We start from the raw sequence: 22,853 nt of genomic DNA on the forward strand, positions 1-22,853 counted from the left end.
TGGCTTTAAGGAGCAGCCATCTCTAGAGTGAGTAAGTGATTTGACAGATACTAGCTCTCTCTCCTCTCTTCTCTCCGCCTCTCCTCTCCTTTTCTCTCTTCTTTTCCTCTTATTCTCTCCCTCTCCTTTATGAATGGATGCTCTGGCCAGTCTGGGCAGAACTAAAGAAATTTCTATCCATCCCATCCATCCATCCATCCATCCATCCTTTCTTTATTTGTTCATTTATTTATTATTTGTTGACTCTACAAAGTTCCTCAGGCACCACCTCTGTGCCCATTCCCACACTGGTGACCCTGATGGAGACAGAGATAAAGAAGTTAGGCTTGCAGTCCTACAAGCCTACAAACTCAGTTTCCAGTTCAGCCACTAGAGTAAGACTCAAAAGCACTACTGCCACACAAGTATAAACACGCAGGGCTCTGAGAGTCTGGAGAAGGGAGAAGTGACTTCCAGTAGGTTAACAGGGATCATAAAACCTCCCTTGCTGTGCCATTGCTCTAAGGCATCTAGCACTCCTTCAAGGTCTTTTTCAGATGGAAAACCTGAGTCGGAGAGGAGAATAAGACACTCAAGGCCACACAGCTGGGAAGGGGCAGGGGCAAGACTTGATTCTGGCTTATCTGGCTCCAAAAACCATGCCCTTTTCACTTTCTTTCTCACAGTGTTTGATTCCTCTTTCCTCATGGCACTGGCTCCAGAGTGTGTGTGTGTGTGTGTGTGTGTGTGTGTGTGTGTGTGTAAGAGAGAACAAGAGAGATTTTTTTTAAGATTTTATTTTTAAGTAATCTCTACCTCCGACATGGGGCTTGAATTTACAACACCAAGATCGAGAGTCACACACTCCACTAACTGAGCCAACCAGACACAAGAGAGATGTAATATTCATTTCTGTCATAGACGAGAGCTCATGAGGATAAGGGAGCATGTTTATTCCCAGTGGCTGGCAAATAATAGGCACCCAGAAAATACTTGCTGGATAGATAGATATATGAGTGGATGGATGGATGGATGGATGGATGGATGGATGGATGGATGGACGGACGGATGGATGGCTGAGTAGATGGCAGGGGGAAAGCATAGCAGACATGATGCCATCCAAATTGGCAGAGAAGAGTCTTGACTAGTAAGAACACTTTCCAGGCTGAAGAGGAAGTGTAAGAAAAAGCAAAGAGATGGGAAAACACCAAGAATATAGCAAAAGTCATTCTGTTCAGCCAGAGAGTAAAACAGAACGCAGAAATGAGAATGAAGAATTCAGATGTTCAGGCTCAAGGCAGAGGGAGGGAGGTGGATTGATCTGGGTTTTTTTTAATATATACATTTTTTATTATGTTATGTTAGTCACCATACAGCACATCATTAGCTTTTGATGTAGTGTTCCATGATTCATCATTTGCGCATAACACCCAGTGATCCATGTAATACATGCCCTCCTTAATACACATCACCGGGCTAGCCCATCCCCCCCAACCTCTCCCCTCTGAAACCCTCAGTCTGTTTCCCAGAGTCCATAGTCTCTCATGGTTCGTCTCCCCCTCCAATCTACTCCCCTTCATTTTCCCCTTCCTTCTCTTAATGTCCTCCATGCTATTCCTTATGTTCTGCATATGAGTCAAACCATATGATAATTGTCTTTCTCTGCTTGACTTATTTCACTTAGCATAATCTCCTCCAGTTCCATCCATGTTGATGCAAATGTTGGGTAATCATCCTTTCTGATGGCTGAGTAATATTCCATTGTACATATGGACCACATCTTCTTTATCCATTCATCTATTGAAGGGCATTTTGGCTCCTTCCACAGTTTGGCTTTTGTGGACATTACTACTATGAATATTGGGGTGCACGTGACTCTTCTTTTCACTACGTCTATATCTTTGGGGTAAATACTCAGTAGTGCAATTGCTGGGTCATAGGGTAGCTCTATTTTTAAATTTTTGAGGAACCTCCACACTGTTTTCCGAAGTGACTGTGCCAGCTTGCATTCCCACCAACAGTGTAAGAGGGATCCCCTTTCTCCACATCTTTGCCAACATTTGTTCTTTCCTGCCTTGTTAATTTTTACCATTCTAACTGGTGTAAAGCAGTATCTCAATGTGGTTTTGATTTGAATTTCCCTGATGGTTAATGATGTTGAACATTTTTTCATGTGTCTGTTAGCAATTTGTATGTCTTCTAAGCAGAAGTGTCTGTTCATGTCTTCTGCCCATTTTTTGACTTGATTATTTGTTTTTGGAGTGTTGAGTTTGATAAGTTCTTTACAGATCTTGGCTATCAGCCCTTTATCTGTAATGTCATTTGCAAATACCTTCTCCCATTCCGTGGGTTGCCTCTTAGTTTTGTGGACTGTTTCCTTTGCTGTGCAGAAGATTATTATCTTGACGAAGTCCCAAAAGTTCATTTTTGCTTTTGTTTCCTTTGCTTTTGGAGATGTGTCTTGGAAGAAGTTGCTGTGGCCAATGTCGAAGAAGTTACTGCCTATGCTCTCCTCTAGGATTGTGATGGCTTCCTGTCTCACATTGATCTGTTTAGATTAGAGACAAACTGGGACAGTTCCAAAGCAGTATTCCCCACTTTGAGGACATTCCCTTTTTAATCCCAATCCCAAAGCATCTCCCTGTCGATGTCTCCCCAGTCAGCTCCTGGGCAGCAAAGGGAAGTACATGGGGCTCTTTCTTCCTCATCAGTCCAGGTCCTTGGGAGGGGGGAGAGCGGAGGGGGAGAAGTCCAGTCTGTCACAACTAGTGAGTGTCCTGAGGGAGGGATAAGGAAAATTCCAGGGAGATGGCATTTTAGGGTCAGCCTAGCAGGTGTTCTGGGAGCATCCAAGGATGGAAGACACCACTGGAGTGTCACACTAGAGAAGCCATGCTTCACGGACTGTCATCTCTTGCCCTGGTCTGACCATGAACCAAGTCCCCACCACTGGGTTTCTATTCAGTTACAAAAATCTGGATAGACAAATTAGTCTGTTCCCTGAGCCCCTCTGCCTTCCCTTAGAGACCTTCAAACTATCTTCTTTTGACCCCCAGGATCAGCCAAGAGTGCTGAGAGCCGGACTGAGAATCAGAGGAAACATGAGCAATCCTCGGCCTTTGGAGGAGGTGGGCTGGGTGCAGTTTGGGGGCGAGGGGTGGGAGCATCTGGATAGAGAGAAGGTGAGGAGCTTAATGTTTCAGAGATAGTGGAGAGGGTGAAAAATCATGATATGTGTTCAGAGCTAGAAGGTGCTCTGTGATCATTCAGATGGAGAAAAAAAACACAGAGATGGAAACCAAGTTGGGGCGGGGGTACCCGCTGTATCTGTCTTGACAATCAAATTCCTATCACTATGGTTGATAGTGAAGATAAGAAAAGAAATTTTGACCCCAATATCTGTCTTCCTCAGACAGAACCAGGTGGGATCTCAGTATTAGCTTCAGAAATTCTGAGACCTCTTTATATGAGAGAATGATGCTCAGAACACTCTTGGGAAGGACAGAGAGAGAGCCAAAGTCACCAGTGTGATAGCTGGAGGGGACCTTCACAATCCCCTAGAAACACACTCATTGTCTATGTTTGAAAACTGAGGCTCAGATGGGAGCAGTGACTTCCCCAAGAGCTAAAACAGAGTCAAATCCCAGGTTAAATCTCCAGATTTGGCAAATAAAAATAAAGGACGCCCACTCAAATTTGCACTTCACATTGACAACAAATAATCTTATAGTATAATTATATCCCATGCTATATTTGGGACATACTCATACTAAAAAAACAAAACAAAACAAAAAACAACACTTTTTTTTTAATTTGAAATTTGAATGTAACTGGGCATCCTATATTTAACCCAACCACCCAAACCCCAGGCCTCTTTGGACCACATCTTCTGCTTCTCCTTGACTTCCTCATCCCTTTGATGATTTTTGTCAACTCTTGGCCCAGGAGGTATATGACATGTCAGGCGCCCGCTTAGCCCTGACACTGTGTGTCACCAAAGCCCGGGAAGGTTCAGAGGCGGACCTGGATGCTCTGGAACGCATGTTCCAGCAGCTGGGATTTGAGAGCACCATGAAGAGAGACCCCACCGCCCAGGTATTGTGCTGCCAGCCCCACGCCAATGAGGGAGAGGGCTGGACCAGAAGGTGGGCTCTGGGGCCACCCCTGAGTCTGGCCATTCCTCTCACTCCAGCAATTCCAGGAAGAGCTGGACAATTTTCAGCAGGCCATGGATGCCCGGAATGACCCCATCAGCTGTGCTTTTGTGGTGCTCATGGCACATGGGTTAGAAGGTCGCCTCAAGGGGGAGGACGGACAAATGGTGGAGCTGGAAAACCTTTTCGAGGTTCTGAACAACAAGAATTGCCGGGCCCTGCGAGCCAAGCCTAAGGTGTACATCGTGCAGGCCTGTCGAGGAGGTAGGGACAAAGCCAAGAACACGGCATTTGTGTTCCTAACCCAGCCTAACCTAATCCAGAGCCCCAGCTAAGCCTTGGTGTGCCAGTCTGTCTCGTGATGACCTCCTTTCCCCATCTTTTTCTCTGACGTTGCCTTGTCCTCTTCTTGACTCTTCAGAACAAAGAGACCCCGGTGAAACAGTAAGTGGAGGTGATATGGTGTTGATCACAAAGGACAGTCCCCAGACCATCCCAACATACACGGACATCCTCCAAGTCTACTCCACCGTGGAGGGTATGAGCTCCCAGCTGACACAGGGTGGCCTCCTGCTCCTCCTCCTTGCACACCACTCCTGACTCCTGACCTCTAACACGCTCCTCCAAGACCCACCCTCTCCCAGGGCCTCTCGCACCACACACACCAACCCTCCCACTCCCATCGGAGCTCTCCTGAGCCCTCTTCTCTGGAATCCTTAGGGTACATCGCGTACAGACACGACAAAGAAGGCTCCTGCTTCATCCAAACCCTGGTTGATGTGTTCACAGAGAGGAGAGGACCCATCCTGGAGCTTCTGACAGAGGTGAGTTGGGACAAGCTACCTGGAACCCTCACCCAGCCTGAGCAGGGAGGCTGAGCCTCTTCCAAACCTGTCTGCGTTTTCCCCCTCTCCTGCCCCCAAGCCCAAATCCAACCTAGGTCCCAACACAGAAACTAGGATACCCACCTCCTAGCAATGAGTTTCCCTAAAGCAGGAAATTCCAAACGTCAGAGTAAGTGAAATAATTTAGATGAAATACAGATAAATTTCTGTAAACAAAACCCATAGGTTTAATCATTGGTTGAGCAAACTTTTTTTCTTCTAATGGTTATATGGTTTTACGGTGGATTAGAAAAAACATAACAAGAATGTCTAACCAATGATTCCATAAAGATTATGGCAGAGGGTGAGACAATAAAGTTCTCCTGTTTTAGGACATGGAGATACACCTCCCTTGTTCTCTAACCTTCTCCCTATAAGCCCACCACACCAGCTCCCCTAGGGACCCGATCCCAAGCTGACCACACCTCTTGCTTCAGGTGACCCGGCGGATGGCAGAAGCAGAGCTGGTTCAGGAAGGAAAACCAAGGAAAGTGAATCCCGAAATCCAAAGCACTCTTCGGAAACGGCTCTATCTGCAGTAAAAGTAGAAAGGGCAGAGAGGGGCTGTCTTTCAAGTGCTCTCTCTGCCCCATGGTTATTTAGAGGCAGCTCTCACCACTCCCCTAAAATCTACTCTTCCCAAGGCCAAATGGCACCCAGCCCCTCTTTCATCACACGCCTCAAGCAGGTCATCTTTCTATCTGTCCCTGTCCTTCTTAAAGCAAGCCAGACAAAACATAGTGCAAGGTGCAGCAGTACCATTAACATTCACCTCCTCAGGCTGGAATCTCTACCTCTAGTAATACAACCTAAGAGTATATTTACTTATTGTACTTTCTGTTCCTGTCTTTAACTGAAACCCTTTTCTTTCTCCCATTAATTATACCTGTGCAAATATAAATGGATAAAGCTCAAGATTTTCCACTGATAAACCAATGCCCACTCACCACTTTCCACCCCAATCAAACTTCCACGGGGTCCTGAATCTCACTTGGAGTTATAACCTCCTCCTGAGAACCATATCCATTTCCATCTCCCAGAGATTCCCTCCCAGCCCCTGGAGAATTAGTAAAGCAGGAATCTTCTCTCTTTCCAAGACTACTCTTCCTTGGGAGACTGGTACCTTAAATCATTCTCCTTTTAGCTCATGGGCTCTTTCTGGCTAATGGAGCTGTTTCATCCTCTATGCCAAATCCTCTAATGTCACCCTGTGATTTTTCAGACGGTGTGGTAGAGACCCAGAGAGGTTAAAAGGCTTGTCAAATGCCACACAGCAGGGTGGCTCAGTTGGTTAAGCATCTGACTCTTGGCTTTGGCTCAGGTTGTGATCTCATGGGTCATAGGATCAAGCTCTGCGTCTGGCTCTGCACCCAGTGGGGAGTCTGCTTGAGGATTCTTTTCTGCGGATTCTCTCTTTCTGCCCTTCTCTCTCTTTCTCTCCCTCTCTCTCTCGCTCTCTCATAAATAAATAAATAAATAAATAAATAAATAAATAAATAAATCTTTTTTTTGTTTGTTTAATTCCACACCATAAATCAGTGGGAGGGTCAAGTTCTGGTTTGCAGCCCAGCGCCCTTGCCACTGCCTGCTAAGTCTTGAAACATCATAAAACTATTCTAATTAGAGGAACTTCCTAATAAAAGCTCTCCCTACTTGGCAGTCGGAGCTCCGTGGAAGACCCACAAGTCCTGTCAAGGCTAGCCCCGTGAGATTCTGGCACTGGGCTGGAATTTGAACCAGACACATTGACTTCCAAGTCTATGACTCATGTCTCCCCATCTCCAGCCTTGACCTTCCCCACTGAAATAACCCAGAGGCATATCTGCCATCATTGAAAATTCATGGCTAAAGATGAGTCTTTTCTCCCCAGAGACTCCTCCCTGACACCCTCACTCAGAGACCACAGGTTCAGAATTCTGCAGTTATCTATGACTCCCCTCTTCTTATCTCCTTTCAAATGCCACCAAGCGCAGTGTTCAGCACAGCCTGACTTTGAAACAGTCCTCACATCTGGATGCCCTTCCCTTACATGTCATTCTTCAGGCTCAAGTCCCATCCTCCATGTCTGCATCTTTACACCATCTTCCTGCCTTGCCTCTCTGCCTGCCCACTTCACCTCTCCTCTGCCCTCCATCTACAATTCCTGACCTCTCTAGAACACTCAAGAACACACAATGGTGCCCCATCTCTTTGATATCAAGGCCAAACTCCACACCCTGATTTCTCACATCCTTACAATTTCCCCCTGTACCAGCAATCAGCTAAACTCATCTCCTACCTCCCCCACCATGAATTCACTCCTCCAACAACACAAATGTCCTCTTACTCATTCCTGCCTCTGAGGCTTTTGCTCACCATTTCTCCGAGCTGGAGTGCCCTTTCTCTCACGACCTCCCACCCATACGTATTCCAAAGAGCCATTCTCAGTATTCTTTCTCGCTGATTCTCCACTCTCACCCAGGATGAGATACTGATGATTACAGGATTGAGAGCAGGAACAAGTCTTGGATCAACATAAAGGATGTTCAATAAACAGATGTCAAACTTTAAAAATATGTGTTGGAATCTCTTCTGTGCTTAAAACGTGAGGCTAACGGGAAAGGCGTTATAGATTTGGTTCCTTTTCCTCAGTGGCCCACTGCCCCACAGACATGTCTATCATGAACAGAGAATCAGGAACCTCATCCCATCTCTCTCATAAAGACAGGTATGTAGGAAATTTATAGTTAGAGGCCACACTTCCATTCCAAACGGTTATGTTTTACATGATTGCATCATCTCCAGAATGTTCCTGAAGAAGTATCCAGACACAGAACTGTAGCTTCTCAGAACCGTGAGGGACCTCGGAGATTAGCTAGTTGCAGAATCACAAATATTTAGCAAGTGTGTCACGTCTCTCTCATCCGGGTGCCCATGGCAGACACGACTAATCAATCACACCTTTCCCACTGAACTGGGGTGCAGTCTCAAAGTATTTCTCCTCTTAGCACTCCAGGAAACATAAGCACATCATTAAGGGGGGACTTGTCTAGAGTCGCCAAGTTCTTCAGTAGCAAACTCAAGCTCCTCATTCTACAGTAATAGCAGTAAAAGCATTCTGCAGAAATAGTCATGGTGGCAGTGCAGGCTTTATCCATGGGAATGGCACAGCAACTGGCTGAGGCAGAGTTGAGTACACAGGGCCAAGTGATCTGGGATGATGCATTTACTGAGTCCTATACACTCACCCATGTGAAAACCTGTGGTCCAAACACCCAGTGATTCGAGTCTCCAAATAAACACAGGGATCAGCAAACTATGTCTCACTTGCCAAATCCAGTCTGCAATCTGTTTTTATAAATAAAGCTTTATTGGAACACAGTTATTCATTTACACGTTGTCAATGGCTCCTTTTACCCAACAATGGCAGATTTACGTACTTACAAGACAACATATGGCCTGCAAAGCTGAAAATACTTACTACCTGGACCTTTTCAGAAGGGTGTCAGCCCCTGCCCTAATGTCCTTCCAACAAATTCCCATTTTGCTGAAATCAGCCAGAGTTGCTCATCGCCAGAACCATACCTGATACAACAGGTGACAGCACTGAAATTAATGACTTAATTCTTTAAGACCCCTCATTAAGTATTTCCCCCAAGTATTTAGTAAGGATTTGAAAGTGTATCCTGGAAGTTTATTCCTGAGTATCAAGGGCACATCCAGGTTTTGTAGGACCTGTACCATTGCTGTGGGAGGAGTTCCTCTTTCAGAAAAATACCAATATATAGAATTAGTACAGCCGTATGAGTGCATTGTCAGGTCTCTCCCAAGGCCTTGGAGAGGCCCATGAAAGTGAGGTACCAGCCACTTATGCTTTGTTAGCTTCACGGAAAACCCACCTCTGTCCACCACCTGTTCTCTAAGTCACTCTCCCAAAGCAGCAGGGATGGTCATTTTTTAAAATGAAAATCTGACCTGGGGAGCCTGGGTGGCTCAGTCAGCTAAGCATCTGACTCTTGATCAGCTCAGGTCTTGATCTCAGGGTCCTGAGTTCAAGCCCCACTGTTGGGCTCCATGTCCCCCAAAAATGAAAATCTGACCTGCCTTGCAACTTCTTAAAATCTTTCAGTGGCTTCCCACCACCCTTTGAATAAGGAAAACAGTCTTCATTTGACTGCTAGGTGTCATGTTTTCATCTCTATCCCTCCCCCTCTTTCTGCCCCAATCACATTGGTCTTCTGTTTTTCCCAAAAAAGCCTCTTTCCCACCTCAGGTCTCTCTGCCTAGATCATTTTTGCCAACAACCACTTTATCCTTCATATCACAGTTCAAATATCATTTCTTCAGGGAAGTCTTATCCATCACTCCAGACAAGATCAATGTTTACAGTTCTTTGTAGACTTTTTCTTCAAACCACAAGTCACACTAAAATCTGCACTTAATGGCTCCAAGACTAGACTTCTGTTGTCATAGCCAATGCACTTCAAGGTCATTTGTTACTGCAGCATAACCTAACCTATGCTGACTGATATACCAGACAAGGTTGAAGGTCTAAAGTGGAGGATCCAGTTTAAAAATGCACATTATAACGAAAGATGCTCTGAGGTTCCTAGCAGCCAAATAGGAAACTCACAGAATCCATGAGATTAAAACAAATCCACTTCTCATATCTACGAATACATTGAACCATATTAAAAGTTTATTCTCTTAATCATCTCACAATACACACATATATGAAATCGTCGCATTGTATACCTTAAACTTACACAGGGTTGTATGTCAATTATATCTCAATAAAGCTGGGAAAAGTTTTAATATTTTTTTAATTTCTAAAAAACATATCCACTAACAAGGGAGGCACAAGGAACCAATGACCTAAGCCATTTTAAAGGCCTCCAGCTTAGCATAAGACATGAGAAATGCGATGGGATGTCTACCCAAAGAACTTGGAATACAAACTGGTCTGCCTTCATTCTGATTGACTAGGTTATTTGGGGGATAAAAACATGTCAGCTGTTTATGATGTTGTTTTTGCAGATGATCAATTAAAGGAAATGAGGTCACCCACATTTTGGTCAATTAACTAAGCCAATCACCATCCTGCTATATTTCCTTGCCCACAGTCCACACCCATGGCCTCAAGTCAAGCTCCTTATGCCCATCTGATTTCTTGTTATGTTCTGACAGCACACGGCGTACAAGAGGAAGATAGGGAGGAAGAGGAGCGATCCATGACTTGAATTTTTTGGTTTTTGTGGCCAGCAACATCACCTCATTCTAGCTTCTATCTTTTTTGCCCCATATGCAGAACCAGCATCACCATGCCCTCTCAAGTATACCAGCACCAGCTGATCAGCAACATCTCCTCAGAGCCATCTATGGGTACCAGATCCACATGATATCCCCCTCTTCCTCCTCTAAGCTTCTGGGATCTGATAAGTTCAGCTCTTCCCTTTGTTTCCCAGCCTAGGCTGATCAACTGATTCCCCCAGGATCTCTCTCTGTTTTAACTCTAGTATCAGATTGCCTTTTCTGTCCTCCACCTGTTTAATCAATTCCCATATTCAGTTCTTTCTGTTAAAATACCTTGAGTGTTTCTATACATGGATAAACCTTGAAAACATTATGCTAAGTGAAATAATGCATTACACAAAAGGACCAACATTACATGATTCCACTCATATGCAGAACCCCAAATAGGTAAATTCACAGAGATGGGATATAGATTAGAGGTGCCAAGGTGGCTCAGTCAGTTAATCATAACTCTTGATCTCAGCTCAGGTCTTGATCTCAGGGTTGTGAGTTCAAGCCCTGTGTTGGGTTCCTTGCTGGGTGTGGAGCCTACTTAAAAAATAAAAATAATAATGAACACTGGGTGTAATATGCATCTGATGAATCACTAAACTCTACCTCTGAAACTAACAATACACTCTATGTTAATTAATTGATTTTAAATTAAAAAATAAAAATAATAAAAGAAAAGAAAAATATTTTTTAAAAAAGAGATGGAATGTAGATTAGAGGTTGTCAGGGGCTGGAGGCAGAGGGGACTGAAGGTCTATTGTTTGATGATTACATAGTTTTGTTTGGGGTGAAGAAAAAGTTTTGGAAATAGTGATGTTGGTTGTACATCATGAGTATAATTCATCCCACTGAATTGTACACTGAAAACTGGTTAAAATGGCAAATTTTATGTTAAATATATTTTACAACAATTTTTTAAAAATTAAAAAGGTATCATACCTAAAAGCAATGAATTGTAACACTTTAAATGGTAAATTGTATGGTATGTGAATTATATCTCAATAAAGCTGTTTAAAAAAAGTGATGAGCACTGGGTGTTATACACAACTGATGAATCATTGATCACTACATCAGAAACTAATGATGTACTATACGTTGGCTAATTGCATTTAAATTAAAAACAAAAAACAAAAAAACCTTGAGTGCTTTGCAGTGAAGGAAACTAACCAAGTGAAGGAGGAGTTCATGTGGATTTCATGTAACTTCTGAAATGATGTGATAAAAGGGGCACTTCACCTCTGGTGTATTTTCTCCAAAAATCCATAACCCCAATCTAAACATGGGGAAAATATCAGACTCAGATTGGTTGACATCCCATAGGCTGCCCAACACGTCGTCCTCAAGACTGTCACGGTCATGAAAAGCAAGGAAAGACTGAGAAACTATCACAAAATAAAGCAGAGTGGAGAGACACAACAATTAATAGCATGTGGTACCCTACGTCAGAGTTTGGAACAGAAAGAGGACAATATTGGAAAAACTGGTCAAATCTAAATAAAGTCTTGAGTCTCATTTTTAAAAAATAAATAAATGGGGTGTTTTCATTCCCGATTCCATAACACCATGCTAACGATGAGAAAACATCAAACAAACCTAAAATAAGGGACATCTTACAAAACATCTGACCAATGATGCTCTTTAAAACTGTCAAGGTCATGAAAGACACGACAAGACAGAGAAATTGTCATAGATAGGAGGAGACTAAGCAAACAAGATCATAAATGCAATGTGGCATCCTGCTTTGGATCCTGGAACAGAAAAAGGACATGTGTGGGTAAATTGGTAAACTCTAAATAAAGTCAGTAGTGCTGTGTTAATGTTAGTTTTAACAAATGCACTCGGGTTACATAAGATGCTAACATTAAAAGAATCCGAACATAAACTCTCTGTATTATTTCTTTTTTTTTTTTTTTATATTATGTTAGTCACCATACAGTACATCCCCGGTTTCCGATGTAAGGCTCAATGATTCATTAGTTGTGTATAACACCCAGTGCACCATGCAATACGTGCCCTCCTTACTACCCATCACCGGTCTATCCCATTCCCCCACCCCCCTCCCCTCTGAAGTCCTCAGTTTGTTTCTCATAGTCCATAGTCTCTCATGTTTCATTCCCCCTTCTGATTACCCCCCCTTTCTTTATCCCTTTCTTCCCCTACCGATCATCCTAGTTCTTATGTTCCATAGATGAGAGAAATCATATGATAGTTGTCTTTCTCTGCTTGACTTATTTCACTTAGCATTATCTCCTCCAGTGCCGTCCATGTTGTAACAAATGTTGAGAACTCGCTCTTTCTGATAGCTGAGTAATATTCCATTGTATATATGGACCACAACTTCTTAATCCAGTCATCTGTTGAAGGGCATCTCGGCTCCTTCCACAATTTAGCTATTGTGGACATTGCTGCTATGAACTCTCTGTACTATTTCTGTAACTTATCTTTAAATCTAAAAGATTCCAAAACAAAGAGTTTATTGAAAACAAACAAATATTGTAACTGGAGTAGTTTTTGTTTCCCTGACTTAACCCTGATTGCTAAAGAATGTAATCATCACTGAATATAAAATAGGGGAAGTAGATCAACAGTTTCTAATCTATGTAGATGATTTTATTAGTTTTAATCTGTTGCTATTAGAATACAATGTAATTTCCAAGGCATGATAAAAGATTAGCAAATCATAAAATTTTTGTGCAATGCTTGATATTTGTGCAATGCTAATTTTTTCAGCATTTTAGCATTTCGTTTTTTCCAGTTTTGTTGAGATAATATTAACATCCAGCACTACATAAGTTTAAGGTATACAGCATAATTTCTTGACTTACATGTATTGTGAAATAATGACCATAGCAAGTTTAGTCATTTCATATAGATACCGAAAGAAAGAAGAAAGAAAGAAAGAAAGAAAGAAAGAAAGAAAGAAAGAAAGAAAGAAAGAAAGAAAGAAAAAAGAAAGAAAGAAAAAAGAAAGAAAGAAAAGGGAAGAGAAAAAACTTTTTTTCCTTGTGATGAGAACTCTTAGGATCCACTCTCAACAACTTTCAAATACACTATGCAACAGTGTTAACTATGGTCCTCGTGTTGTCTATTACATCGCTAGTACTTATTTATCTCCTAACTGGAAATTTGTACCTTTTAACCCCCTTCCTCCGTTCCCCCTTCTCACATGCCCCACCTCCGGTAACCGTAAATCTGATCTCCCTGAGTTTGGTTTTTGGGGTTTTTGTTTGGTTGGTTGGTTTTTGGTTTTTGGTTTTTGGTTTTGTTTCCGTTTTTGTTCTGTCATGTTGAATTTTGACATTGTGCTTAACTGGAGAAGAATTTAAATTTTTGCTCCTAGCGCTTGGGGTTAGAACACTATTATGTCAAGATGAATTATCATTCAACTACTCTGTACCATCCGGGTGGGTTTAACTCTTTAATAAAAGCAACATATCTACTCCTTTAGACAGACTTTTTGTGAGGGAAGAAACTAGGGAACAGATACTAAGCATTTCCTGACTATACCCAACATTTTCCCACTGATTATTCTGCAGAATAGGGTGAAGCCAGAGCTGGTGGGAAGACTGAAAGAATAATCCTCCCATTCAAACCACAGAATTAAAGAATGTTTGTCACCCAGAAGATGCACCCTGTGGTTTACATCAATTATGCATATATCCATATGGGGTTCCTATGTTCCAGTTTCCCAAACTTTGGTCTTTTGCATGCTACTTTCATCCCATATCTACATATCCCTGCATTCATTATTTCATTGATTTTTTAAGGATTCATTTTTTTTTATTTAAAGGCAGCAGCTACCCACACAATACAATACTATTTGTAAAAAGAACAAAGGATTGATTTGGGCTATAGCAAGAATGAAATTGAAATGTTATGCTAAGTGGGAAAAGCCCTTATTGTATGATTCAATTTATATGAAATATCCATAATAGGCAAATCATAGAGACAGAAAACAGATTAGTGGTTTCCAGGGGCTGGGGAAGGAAGAGATGGGAAGGACAGTTTAATGGGTATGCGGTTTGATTTTGAGCTGATGAACGATTTCTGGAATTCGAATACACCAAAGACCACTGAACCCTATATTTTCAAAGGGTGAGTTTATGGTGTGTGAATTATATATCAGTACAGTTGTTATTTAGGAAACAGTTACCTATTATGATAAGTGGAAAGTCAGTATCCCTTTGCCAGAAATAAGAAATAAACATTAAGGGGCGCCTGGGTAGCGCAGTCGTTAAAGCGTCTGCCTTCGGCTCAGGGCGTGATCCCGGCGTTCCGGGATCGAGTCCCACATCGGGCTCCTCCGCTAGGAGCCTGCTTCTTCCTCTCTCACTCGCCTGCTGTGTTCCCTCTCTCGCTGGCTGTCTCTCTGTCACATAAATAAATAAAATCTTTAAAAAAAAAAAAAAGAAATAAACATTAAAATATTATTCAGCCATAAGAAAGGAAATCCTGCCATTTGTGACAACATAGATGGACCTTGAGGTCATTAGGCTAAGTGAGATAAGCAAAGAAAGGCAAATAGTATATGATATCACTTATATGTAGAATCTGAAAAGCTGAACTCAGAGAGAGTAGAATGGTGGTTACCAGTGGGAGTGGGGAACTGGGGAGATGTTTTAAAGGATACAATCCTGCAACTAGTACATAAATAAGTTTTGGAGATTTAATGCCCAAGTTAGTGATTATAGTCAACAGTACTGTATTATATACTTGAAAGTTGCTAATGACGTATTACATGTTGGCTAATTGAATTTTAAATTAAAAAAAGAAAGAAAGAAAACTGCGGGGCGCCTGGGTAGCGCAGTCGTTAAGCGTCTGCCTTGGGCTCAGGGCGTGATCCCGGTGTTCCGGGATCGAGTCCCACATTGGGCTCCTCCGCTGGGAGCCTGCTTCTTCCTCTCCCACTCCCCCTGCTTGTGTTTCCTCTCTCGCTGGCTGTCTCTATCTCTGTCAAATAAATAAATAAAATCTTAAAAAAAAAAAAAAGAAAGAAAGAAAACTGCTACAATGCTAGATCTTAAATGTTCTCACCACAAAAAAGGAAGTTATAATTACATGATGTGATAAAGGTGTTAGCTAATACTATGGTGGTAGCCATATTGCAATATATAAATGGAACAAATCAACACATGGTGTATCTTACAAAATGTTATATGTCATCTCTTCCAGATTGCTTAGTTTATTGGCATATAGCTGTTGATAAAAATTTCTAATAATCCTTCCAATTTCAATGGTGTTCGTCGTGACCTCTCCTTTTTCATTCATAATTTTAATAATCTGGGTCCTTTCTCTTTTCTTTTGGATAAGTCTTGCCAGTGGTCTGTCAATTTTATTGATTCTCTCCAAGAACCAGCTTCTAGTCCTGTTGATCTGCTCTACTGTACTTCTGGTTTCTGCTTGATTGATTCCAGCTTTAATTTTGGTCAACTGCTTCCTTGTGCGTGGATTAGGCCTGTCCCTCTGTTGCTGTTCCAGCTTCTTGAGGTGAGAATATAAAAACTGCATTTTAGATTTTTCTATTCTTTTGAGTGAGGCTTGGATGGCTATGTATTTCCCCCTTAGGACTGCCTTTGCAGTATCCCATAGGTTTTGGACTGTTGTATTTTCATTCTCATTGGTCTCCATAAATTGTTTAATTTGATTTTTGATTTCCTGGTTTATCGAGTCATTCCTGAGCAGGATGGTTCTTAGTCTCCAAGTGTTTGAGTTTCTTCCAAATTTTTCCTTGTGGTTGAGTTCCAATTTCAGAGCGTTGTGGTCTGAGAATATGCAGGGGATAATTTCAATCTTTTGGTATCGGCTGAGACCTGTTTTGTGACCCAGAACATGGTCTATTCTTGAAAATGTTCCATGGGCATTAGAATAGAATGAGTATTCTTTGGTTCTGGGGTGTAGTGTTCTATATATATCTAAGAGGTCCAACTCGTCGAGTATGGCATTCAAAGCCTTTGATTCTTTGCTTAGTTTTTGCCAGGGTGTTCTGTCTATTTCTGAGAGTGGAGTGTTGAGGTCCCCTACTATTAATGTATTTTTCCTGGAAATCTACAAACTACCAAGATTGAAACAGGAAGAAATTGATTTCTTAAACAGGCCAATTAATTATGAAGAAATTGAGTCAGTGATAAACAACCTTCCAAATAACAAAACTCCAGGCCCGGACGGTTTTCCTGGGGAATTCTACCAAACATTCAAAGAAGAAATAATACCTATTCTCCTAAAGCTATTTCAAAAAATAGAAACAGAAGGAAAGCTACCAAACTCATTCTATGAGGCCAATATTACCTTGATCCCCAAACCAGGCAAAGACCCCTCAAAAAGGAGAATTACAGACCGATTTCCCTAATGAATATGGACGCCAAAATCCTCAACAAGATACTTGCTAATAGAATCCAACAGTTCATTAAAAGGATTATCCACCACGATCAAGTGGGATTCATACCTGGGATGCAAGCGTGGTTCAATATTCGCAAATCAATCAGCGTGATACATTATATCAACAAGAAAAGACTCAAGAACCATATGATCCTCTCAATCGATGCTGAAAAAGCATTCGACAAAATACAGCATCCTTTCCTAATTAAAACCCTTCAGAGTGTAGGAATAGAAGGTACATTTCTCAATCTCATAAAAGCCATCTATGAAAAGCCTACTGCAAATATTATTCTCAATGGGGAAAAGCTGGAAGCCTTTCCCTTAAGATCAGGAACACGACAAGGATGCCCACTCTCGCCACTATTATTCAACATAGTACTAGAAGTCCTTGCAACAGCAATCAGACGACAAAAAGGGATCAAAGGTATTCAAATCGGCAAAGAAGAAGTCAAAATGTCTCTCTTCGCAGATGACATGATACTCTATATGGAAAACCCAAAAGAAGCCACTCCCAAACTATTAGAAGTTATAGAGCAATTCAGTAACGTGGCGGGATACAAAATCAATGCTCAGAAATCAGTTGCATCTGTACACGAATAACGAGAACGAAGAAAGAGAAATTAGGGAATCCATCCCATTTACAATAGCACCAAAAACCATACGTTACCTTGGAATTAACTTAACCAGAGACGTAAAGGACCTATATTCTAGAAACTATAAATCACTCTTGAAAGACATTGAGGAAGACATAAAAAGATGGAAAGATATTCCATGCTCATGGATCGGAAGAATTAACATAGTTAAAATGTCCATGCTACCCAGAGCAATCTACACTTTCAATGCTATCCCGATCAAAATACCAAGGACATTTTTCAAAGAACTGGAACAAACAGTCCTTAAATTTGTATGGAAACAGAAAAGGCCCCGAATCTCCAAGGAACTGTTGAAAAGGGAAAACAAAGCTGGGGGCATCACAATGCTGGATTTCGAGCTGTACTACAAAGCTGTGATCACAAAGACAGCATGGTACTGGCACAAAAACAGACACATAGACCAATGGAACAGAATAGAGAACCCAGAAATGGACCCTCGGCTCTTTGGGCAACTAATATTTGATAAAGCAGGAAAAAACATCCGGTGGGAAAAAGACAGTCTCTTCAATAAATGGTGCTGGGAAAATTGGACAGCTACATGCAAGAGAATGAAACTTGACCACTATCTCACACCATACACAAAAATAAACTCCAAATGGATGAAAGACCTCGATGTGAGACAGGAATCCATCAAAATTCTAGAGGAGAACATAGGCAACAACCTCTACGACATCGGCCAAAGCAACCTTTTTCATGATACATCCCCAAAGGCAAGAGAAACAAAAGATAAAATGAACTTGTGGGACTTCATCAAGATTAAAAGTTTCTGCACATCCAAGGAAACAGTCAGAAAAACTAAGAGGCAGCCCACGGAATGGGAGAAGATATTTGCAAATGACACTACAGATAAAGGACTGGTATCCAAGATCTACAAAGAACTTCTCAAACTCAATACACGAGAAACAAATAAACAAATCAAAAAATGGGCAGAAGATATGAACAGACACTTTTCCAATGAAGACATACAAATGGCTAACAGACACATGAAAAAATGTTCAAAATCATTAGCCATCAAGGAAATTCAAATCAAAACCACACTGAGATACCACCTTACGCCAGTTAGAATGGCAAAAATAGACAAGGCAAGAAACAACAATTGTTGGAGAGGATGTGGAGAAAGGGGATCCCTCCTACATTGTTGGTGGGAATGCAAGTTGGTACAGCCACTCTGGAAAGCAGTGTGGAGGTCCCTTAAAAAGTTAAAAATTGAGCTACCCTATGATCCAGCCATTGCACTACTGGGTGTTTACCCCAAAGATACAGACGTAGTGAAGAGAAGGGCCATATGCACCCCAATGTTCATAGCAGCAATGTCCACAATAGCTAAATCGTGGAAGGAACCGAGATGCCCTTCAACAGATGACTGGATTAAGAAGTTGTGGTCCATATATACAATGGAATATTACTCAGCTATCAGAAAGAACGAGTTCTCAACATTTGCTACAACATGGACGGCACTGGAGGAGATAATGCTAAGTGAAATAAGTCAAGCAGAGAAAGACAACTATCATATGATTTCTCTCATCTATGGAACATAAGAACTAGGATGATCGGTAGGGGAAGAAAGGGATAAAGAAAGGGGGGGTTTTCAGAAGGGGGAATGAAACATGAGAGACTATGGACTATGAGAAACAAACTGAGGGCTACAGAGGGGAGGGGGTGGGGGAATGGGATAGACCGGTGATGGGTAGTAAGGAGGGCACGTATTGCATGGTGCACTGGGTGTTATACACAACTAATGAATCATCGAGCCTTACATCGGAAACCGGGGATGTACTGTATGGTGACTAACATAATATAATAAAAAATCATTTAAAAAAAAGAAGAAGAAGAAGACAACAATTTTAAGTGGTTATTTCAGCCTTATGTACAATTTTAAAACGCAACAAAAAGGTGGAGTAAATCATTATTTGTGCACCCCGTGGAATATTAAGCAGCCATTGAAGAGGTCATCAGAAAGAGTATGTGACAGTAGAGAGAAGAGTGAGCACAGAATGTTAGGTAGACATAAGCTCAGAGGCCAATAGTATGCTTCATGCACTCCCAACCAAGCTCAAAAAAAAATATGCATATGGGCCAAGAGTAGAAGGAAACCAAACTGTGCAAAATTCTCCAAATACAGCATGATTTTTTACACGTGCTATTTCCTCTGCCTGAAATGTTCTCACACACACACAGAAACAGACACACACAGATGGACAAATTCATATACACACATATAGACTCGTAGGTACATACACGCCCACACAACACACACACACACACACACACACGTACACATACACACACAAGTATATACATGCATAAGTACACATACACAAACACATATATACATCCATATGCACACATGGACATGCCCAGCCAACACAAACACACACACACACACACAAGTGCACGTACACATGCACACTTATGCACTCATGTGCATAGAACTAGGGGCTGAATTGTGTCCTCCCAAGATTCATACATTAAAGTCTTAACCCCCAGGGCCTCCGAATGTTTCTGTATTTGGAGATAAAGTATTAAAAGAGCTAGTTAGGGTAACCTGAAGTCATATGAATGGGCCAATATATGAATAATCCAATGTGGCTGTTGTCCTTATAATAAGAGAATAAGACATGGACAGTTACGGAGGGGGAACCACGTGAGGACACAGGGAGAAGACAGCCAGCCGCAGGTGCAGGAGAGAGGCCTGGGGAGAAACCAGCCCTGCCGACTCCTTGATCTCACACTTCCAGCCTCCAGAACTGTGAGAAAATAAAATTGTTGTTTAAGCCAGTCCGCAGTACTTAGTAATGGCAGCCCCAGGAAGCTAATACACACACACTCACATATGCCCACACAACACACATACACACGTATGTGCACATTCACATATGCACACGTACGTGCACATTCACATACACACATGTGTGCTCATATACACGTATGTCCGCATCGCACACATATGTGCACATTCACAAATTATACACGTATGTACACACATCTGTGCTCGTACACACATGTGCCCACACAACACACATACACACATATGTGCACATTCACACACATGTGTACTCATATACACATATGCCCACACAATACACATACACAAACACTCCCTTCTTCTTCAAGACCTGACTCACATCACCACGTTTGTGAAGCATTCCCTGGCCCTTTCAGGTATATAAGTTGCTCCTTCCTCGAATATCTAACACTATGGAGACCTCCCTTCATCCATTCATTCTTTCATCCCACAAGTATCAGTTGAGCACTGACATTCCTCCAGGAGCTGAGAATAAAGCAGTAACCAGCCCAATCTCTTCTCCCTGGCACTCACACTCAATTATAATGCTTATCTCATTGTACTGGAGTTCTTGGTTTATATGCCTGTCCTCTTCCTCAGGCTATGAGCTCACAAGAGATCTACCAAATGAAATCCGTCTCAGAAGATTAGGGAATTCTGTGGATTTCTGATGACCTCATCAATAGTAGGATGGATACATTTGCCAAAATGTGTGTATGTGAATGTGTACTTCCGTGTTTGTGTATACTTAGGTTTGTGGAGCTCTAGATTCCGTGGTTTTGTTAACTTGGATTCTCCCAAAAGCAGACACTAAGACAAGATCTTGGGTGCTTATCTCTGTTGGGAGATGGCAGCGGTGGGGAGCAAAGTGGAGATATTTAACCCATCTTTCCGACTGTAACTTTGGTTAACATAGAGAACAAAAGAGTAGGCTGTCAAAAGAGGTCATCATTAGAAGTGATCTAGCAGAGGCTGGTGCCCTGACGGACTGAAACAGCATGCAGGACTAGGCAGTTCCGAGTGGGATGCCCTGAGAGCAGACTGAATACCCATTCAGGACAAAGGATCAAGGCTTGGGAGGTAGGAGGATGCATGGAAACAGTCCTGAGAAACAAATAGCAATAATTATCAATTCTTTTTCACAGATGAAGAAACTGAGACTCAAGAGGTAATACCACTTGCTTACATTTTTGCAGCAAGCAAGGAATAGGGGTGATATTGTAACTGTGGTCTGCTTGCAGAGCCAGAGCTCTTCTTGTTCAGTCCACTGTTGTCAGTGGAAAAACCTAGAAGTGCCTGATTACAGCAATAAATCCTTAAAGGTCTGTGTCTATAGTGCTGAGATGGCGCAACACCCCCACACATATCTCGCCAAGGGCATCAGCCTCTAGAAGCCCAGAGGTACAAACGTGCAAAGTTCTGGCTTTGTACATGGCAATTGGCCAGCCTTGCACAGTAAGGTGTCCCCACCACCTGCAGGAGAGCCAGGAAACAGCCTTGCTCAGTGCTCTTCTTTACAACCATGACTTCTACCTATGAGCACCATATTGACCAACAACAACCACCAAAATTAAGGAGAAGCACAGTCTGAAACTTTCCGCTTTGCCTCAAGTGAATCAATTCCTCATGGACTATATACCTGGCCATAATCAGTCAAACCGATCAGAATAGCCTTTCTCTTCCCCTTCCCCCCAGCTAGACTTTACTCCTTCTTGGCTAGATCTGACTAAGGGCTATGACTTTGAGGATGCAACACTGTCAGTTGAGATCTGGGGCAACATGTCAGGTGCTGGAAACATAAGCAAGCTTGTTGAGCTCTACAAACTACCAAAGAGCTACAGTGCAATGACCACTGGCACTTTTTTTGAGTGCTGACTGTATGCAGTAGCTGCCCTATGCACTTTACATACATTACATCATACAAACCTCACAACCTGCCTGCGAGGCGAGAAATAGTATCATCCTCATTTCTCAGGTGAGGAAAGGAAGGCTCAGTTGTATTTAATGACCTCCCAAGGATCTCACATCCACCAGGTGGCAGAGCTAAGGCTTGTCTGACTTTAACCACTACCCTTTTCTGCCTCCCAACATCTGCAGAGACCAGCAGACATATACAGGAGAGAATGCCTACTAGCATGGGAATAGACCAAACAGACTGAGCTCCCATCGTCCACCTGAGTGACCGAACCAAGCTCTCACAGAGAATGTTTACTGAGCACCTCTATGTAGATTCCCAGGCCTTTGGAGTATTTTATTTACGACGCTCACTCAAACACTGGATATTAATTTAAGGGATCGTTTCCAAGAAAAAGAAACTCAATTCAAAATATCTTACCCAAGTTATACTGCGGAGCAGTGAAAAGAGGTAAACGACTGTTATACACAGCCACTGTAATGACTCTCACAAAGACAATGTTAAGTAGAAGACAACAGGGGAAAATGTATACATGACTGTGTTTAAATGATGTTCAAGAAAAGGCACACGAATCTAAGGTGTTAGAAATCCAGAAAGCGGTTATCTTTGAAGAGAAGAGGTGAGTAAGAATGTGGAGGCATAAAAGGGCTTTGGGGCACTGGAGAGATGATAGATAGATAGATGATAGATAGATGATAGATAGATAGATAGATAGATAATAGATAATAGATAGATAGATGATAGATAGATGATAGATAGATAGATAGATAGATAGATACATGATAGATACATGATAGATAGATGATTGATAGATAGACAGATGAT

The 22,853-nt window shown here is 42.0% G+C and overlaps 1 protein-coding gene across 2 annotated transcripts in view; it reads left to right on the forward strand.

The window, feature by feature from the left end:
* CASP14 (caspase 14) overlaps positions 1 to 6,467 on the forward strand; it is a 6,787-nt gene extending 320 nt beyond the window's left edge. Inside the window, exons 2-8 of one of the 2 annotated variants that reach the window (XM_057312113.1) lie at positions 1 to 27; positions 3,036 to 3,107; positions 3,925 to 4,074; positions 4,172 to 4,397; positions 4,555 to 4,671; positions 4,854 to 4,957; positions 5,455 to 6,467. In XM_057312113.1, coding sequence (XP_057168096.1) covers positions 3,081 to 3,107; positions 3,925 to 4,074; positions 4,172 to 4,397; positions 4,555 to 4,671; positions 4,854 to 4,957; positions 5,455 to 5,559 — 729 coding nt within the window. In that variant the 5' untranslated portion in view covers positions 1 to 27; positions 3,036 to 3,080 and the 3' untranslated portion in view covers positions 5,560 to 6,467. Of the gene's footprint in view, positions 32 to 3,035; positions 3,108 to 3,924; positions 4,075 to 4,171; positions 4,398 to 4,554; positions 4,672 to 4,853; positions 4,958 to 5,454 lie in introns of both variants that reach the window. The other variant, XM_026490323.3, reaches the window with a different exon arrangement.
* The last annotated feature ends 16,386 nt before the right edge of the window (positions 6,468 to 22,853 follow it).

Source organism: Ursus arctos, unplaced genomic scaffold (genome assembly GCF_023065955.2).
Source record: "Ursus arctos isolate Adak ecotype North America unplaced genomic scaffold, UrsArc2.0 scaffold_14, whole genome shotgun sequence".
Classification (NCBI taxonomy): Eukaryota; Metazoa; Chordata; class Mammalia; order Carnivora; family Ursidae; genus Ursus; species Ursus arctos.